The sequence below is a fragment of the Urtica dioica genome, chromosome 8, assembly GCF_054948205.1.
Source record: "Urtica dioica subsp. dioica isolate 48M chromosome 8, U.dioica_male_clone48M_v1_H2, whole genome shotgun sequence".
NCBI lineage: Eukaryota > Viridiplantae > Streptophyta > Magnoliopsida > Rosales > Urticaceae > Urtica > Urtica dioica.
The window spans coordinates 8,808,633-8,813,260 of NC_142763.1; the positions used below are offsets into that span (position 1 = coordinate 8,808,633).

The 4,628-nt window shown below is 33.8% G+C and overlaps 1 protein-coding gene across 1 annotated transcript; it reads right to left on the reverse strand.

Annotated features, from left to right (window-relative positions):
* Positions 1-799: 799 nt before the first annotated feature.
* LOC149387879 (Peroxidase superfamily protein) lies at positions 800-3,555 on the reverse strand. Its single transcript, XM_089623008.1, has 4 exons — positions 3,114-3,555; positions 2,305-2,499; positions 2,044-2,209; positions 800-1,366 (listed from the first exon to the last, which is right to left on the reverse strand). Exons 1-4 carry the CDS (start codon positions 3,441-3,443, stop codon positions 954-956), a joined length of 1,104 nt encoding a protein of 367 aa, XP_089479134.1. The 5' UTR covers positions 3,444-3,555; the 3' UTR covers positions 800-953.
* Between the last annotated feature and the right edge of the window lie 1,073 nt (positions 3,556-4,628).

Sequence of the window (4,628 nt, forward strand, 5' to 3'; positions counted from 1 at the left end):
AAACGTCGTCAGTGAACCGCTCCGGGTCGGTGAACACTTGGAGACACGACTCGAACTCCGACGAAAACACGATCGCGCCATTCGGCACCGTGTAACTCTCCGTCAACGGGAAATCCTCCGCCGCGACATGTGGGACCATCGTCGCCGGAGCTCTTAACCTAAAAACCTCACGCGCTACCTGGCGCTGCTTCGTCGGAGCTCGGAGAAAGCTAGCACGGTGATGTTTCGGGGGAATTTGTGTTTTCAAGTCTTTTGTGGGTAAAGATGTTTTAGGGGTAGTTTTGGAAAAAAATGTTAATTATACTATGCAATGGTCCATTCCTATGGGTATGTGATGTAATGATGATAAAATAAGGTAATAATTATTCCATAGAATAATTATTCTACTATAAATAATTAAACACAAAGTAATTGTATGTTCAAGGAATCAATTCCATTCTAATCCTTTTGAACCAAACATACCCTAAAACCAATAAGAATCTCAACATGCATATATATAGCCCTGACCTTTTGATCGTGCGTATATATAGCATTTGCTATTTTGCTTTAAATTACAAGTATAATTTCAAATTAACGTGGAAATACACATATAATTTCAAATTAACGTGGAAATACACGTATAATTTCCATATTCCCGAGCTCGAAAACCTAAGTCATGTATAGTGTTATTCCACGTGATGTCCAGATTTATATATATACCTTAATTAATAAATGGCAATTATTTCTTGCTTTTCATATCTTAGTAGCCAAATTATAAAAAAAATTAAACACGTCCCATGTCACACTCAGTACACACCTATAAATCAAGTCACTGCATCATTAATATAATCATACAAACGCTAGAGGACACCAAAACACAAAACCTTAAAAAGCTTATAAGAGATGACAACAACACGCATAGACTACCATTATTGATATATATATATATATATATATATATATATATATTAGTTTTAGTAGTTGACAGAACCACACGTCTTTCTAATTTCCCCATCTACCCCGGTCAAAATGCCAACATTAGCGAGCTTGACCATGGAAACCGAAAAGTCTTTAGAGAAGAGAAGAGGGTCGTTGGAGTAAGAAGTGACGAGCGAAGCGGTTCTCGGGTCGTCGAGAAGCACTTGATCCGACTCCAAAAGGCCCGTCTTGTTGGCCACGTTGGCGAAGTAATAGTTGTCGAACTTCAACGTGTTAGTGGAGTCTAGAGGGGCAAGATCGGTATTTGAGGCATCGCTGTTAGGGCACATGGACTGTAGGCTCGTGAGGACGTTGGAGTCTAGAGACGGGTCTGGATTGCCTGTGTTCTTGAAGTTGAACAGCCTTCTCTTGAACGTGAAGCATTGTGCGAACCCTATCGTGTGACCTCCTACACAACACACACACACACACATATATATATTATATTATATATATATACATATATATATATATATATGCAAACATTTATATATATATATATATTTATATAAATTTATATAATGGCTTTTCAGAAAGAAGAACTAACTTATTACGTTCCTATTAAAATGTCATCTTGTAGTGTAGTATAGTGTACAATTTTTCAAGCCCTGTGGTGGAGATCCATATATGTTTTTTAATTTGCAAAATAAAATGAATAAAATTAATCTTTCCTATGAATTGAATGGCTATCTTGAGAATAGTTTTGAAGGTAGCCACTACAGATTCAATTTTAATAACTACAGAGTTTTAATACAAAAGTAAAATCATAGGACATGTAAAACTAGCTAGAACAAATTTAAAATATTAAGGTATAATTTTGTATAATTAAAAAATAAATTCGTCTACATTAAAGATGTTAAGGTATATATAAATCTGCAGAAGTAATTAATAAATTAAGGCATGAAGGTTTGCTTTTAATTTTTAATTTTGTAGTTTTAACTTCAACCATGATTTTATGGTGTTATGAAAGTCTTTTCATTGAAGGAGTATACCGTTTGGATACCTATACAAAATGATTTAAGAATAAACATAATTTTTTTACATCTTAGTAATTAAAAATTTAGAACAACACTACTATAAATTTACCTGAGAGGACAACAACATCCTTCAAGTCAAGACCTTTAGCCGTGAACTTCTTAGTGATGTCTTTAAGAGACTCGATCGGAGATGGTATTTGCTTATTCGCCGAATTCTGACTCGCTGTCTTCGAGTCTCTCCGCCCTAATCCCACGTTCCAATAAGGCCCTCCTGACTATATACACATTATAACAAGAAGGAAAATTCATTACATCACATAAATTAAGTTATAATACATATAACTAAATTAAAATGATCATATGTACGTACCAGATAAACTGCCTCTCTGGCCGCGAGAGTAAGAATATCGGCGCATGAAACAGTTTGTGGGGCACAATATTTCTCAACGTCCGATTTGATGGCATCGATGACTTCGAACCCTCGAAGCGAATTACGATTTGGACCGGCATTCTTCTCGCCTTTGAACTCTTCTGTGTCATCAAGAAGCACCGAGCCATCGCATCCCTATATATATAAACAATAGAGTCAAAATACACCTCATTTTGTGTATATATAAATATATATATATATATATAAAAATATAAAGGAGCTCATTTTAATTAGCCCACCTATGAAATATTATTTTAATGTTTAATTTAAATTAGGTAAAATATTTAAAATTTAACAATTGTTGGAGAATTGGCATACTTAAGCTATTTTTTTTTTAAAAATCATATTCAAAACTGAAACTGAAAATATCAACACTAGGGCCGGCCCAAACTCACAGGGGGCTCTAGGCGATTCAATATTTTGGGGCCCTATAATATTAATAAAAATTTAACTTTTCAGGGTTTAAAATGTAATTTTTTAGAAAATTGATCAAAAGTGTAAATTTTTAAGATAAAAAATGTAAATTTTCTTAAAAATAGGCAAAAAGTATAAAATAAATTTTTTTTGGGCCCAAGGCACAAGCCTTGCCCGCCTTAGGTCAGGGCCGGCCCTGATCAACACTTAAAAATGTTGAAATTTATAATATAACATGAAATACCTCAATTTTTTTTTTTTTAGTCTAGCGCTACTGTTATACTATCTTTTTTTTTTTATTAATTGTTCATTAATTTTTTTTTCTCTATACGTACATCGACGATGCAATCGTGGAAATGCAAGCGGAGAATCGATGCAGCCATTCTAGTGTCTGTCTTCATCGCAGCCCACACAGCGGAGCGGACCATGTAAGGCAAGCGAGGGCACGAACTGTCGTAGAATCGGTAATTGAGCGAGCCATCATTTGGCTTATTAGGGCTCTGACCACCATACGGGTTATTAGGGTTTCGGCCATCGTAGGGCTTACTAGGGTATTGGCCATCATACGGCTTATAAGGGTACATTTGGCCATTGACAAATGAAAAGAACGGGTTTGCATGGAGAGAAATAACTAATAATAAGAGGTAGAAGTGATTAGTACTCATGGTTGTGAATAGTTGATATATATATATATATATATATATATATGTTTGTGGATTGGTGTAGACTATAGACTAGTGTTGTGAGAGGAATGTTGGTATTTGTTTCGGGGTATATATGCTGATTCTGAAGGCAGATTGTGATAGCTTCTCTAGAGATTTTATAGGCGATCAAAGAACACTGAAGACAAAAGTAGTTTAGTGAATCAGTTGGGCGTGCTCGGAGTGGAATTTCCATTATGGTTGTGATAATGCCTAATGGACAACTATGGAAGTAAAAAATTCATGTATTACGTCATCGATATTTATGTACTTACTGATAAGAAAAATTTTAGAGAATAAGATGTGGTCGTATATTACGTTAGAGAACTATGGTGTGTGTATATATATGTATAATAATAATATGTAGCATGCACTAAGAAAAGAAGCCGTAACTTTTGGACTTTTTAGTGCATGAACCTTCTGAGTCTCTGGCTAATATATATTGGGAAGTTTTTCTTGGGATGAACTGCGTGTGTATGTATATGCACGTATGTTCTTTTGCAAAACTATACAAACTAGTTTTTTCAAATGAATTAATTAGCAAAATTTCTAACTCATTGACAAAATATATATAAACTAAACTTTCAGGCCAATTTATCCTTATATTAACGTAGAAAATTATATTAAGATTCGTTTTAATTTTTATTTTGATTTTGTTTTTTTATTTTTCTCTTTTCATATCTATCTGCTGATTCATTCACTTTCGCATTGGAATCTAATAAATATATATGTATATATATTATATATTAATAAAATTTTGAAGAAAACTGTACGTGCTATTAATTATGGAAAATTATTTATTTGTTTATTATTATTATTATTATTATTATGTTTTGGCCTTTTGGGCGATTGATCAAATCCGAGAAGAATTAATTATATATATGACTTTCCTTAGCGACATCAAGTTAATAGTGATTAATGTTTATGATACAAGAACCCCAAGGCAGGGGTTGGTGCAGAGTGATTCTTGGGATCTTGCACATTCCCGATTTGATTCCCCTTGGATGCAACTATTGGGATCACTGGGGTAGTCTCTCGATCGAAAATAGTATAGATTGTTGGGGTTCATATTGTATATATTATTTTTGACATGGTTAATATTTAATTAATATCGCCAGCGTATAAGATTTTGAATTTCATCGGTCTTTC

Bases quoted from the DNA above. Each gene is read 5' to 3' on its own strand.
- LOC149387879 (XM_089623008.1), bottom strand. From the start codon at position 3,443: ATGAGTACTAATCACTTCTACCTCTTATTATTAGTTATTTCTCTCCAT. The intron at 2,210-2,304 runs GTACGTACATAT...ATGTGTATATAG, and splicing joins CCAGAGAGGCAGTTTATCTG to TCAGGAGGGCCTTATTGGAA. The intron at 1,367-2,043 runs GTAAATTTATAG...TGTGTTGTGTAG, and splicing joins GGATGTTGTTGTCCTCTCAG to GAGGTCACACGATAGGGTTC.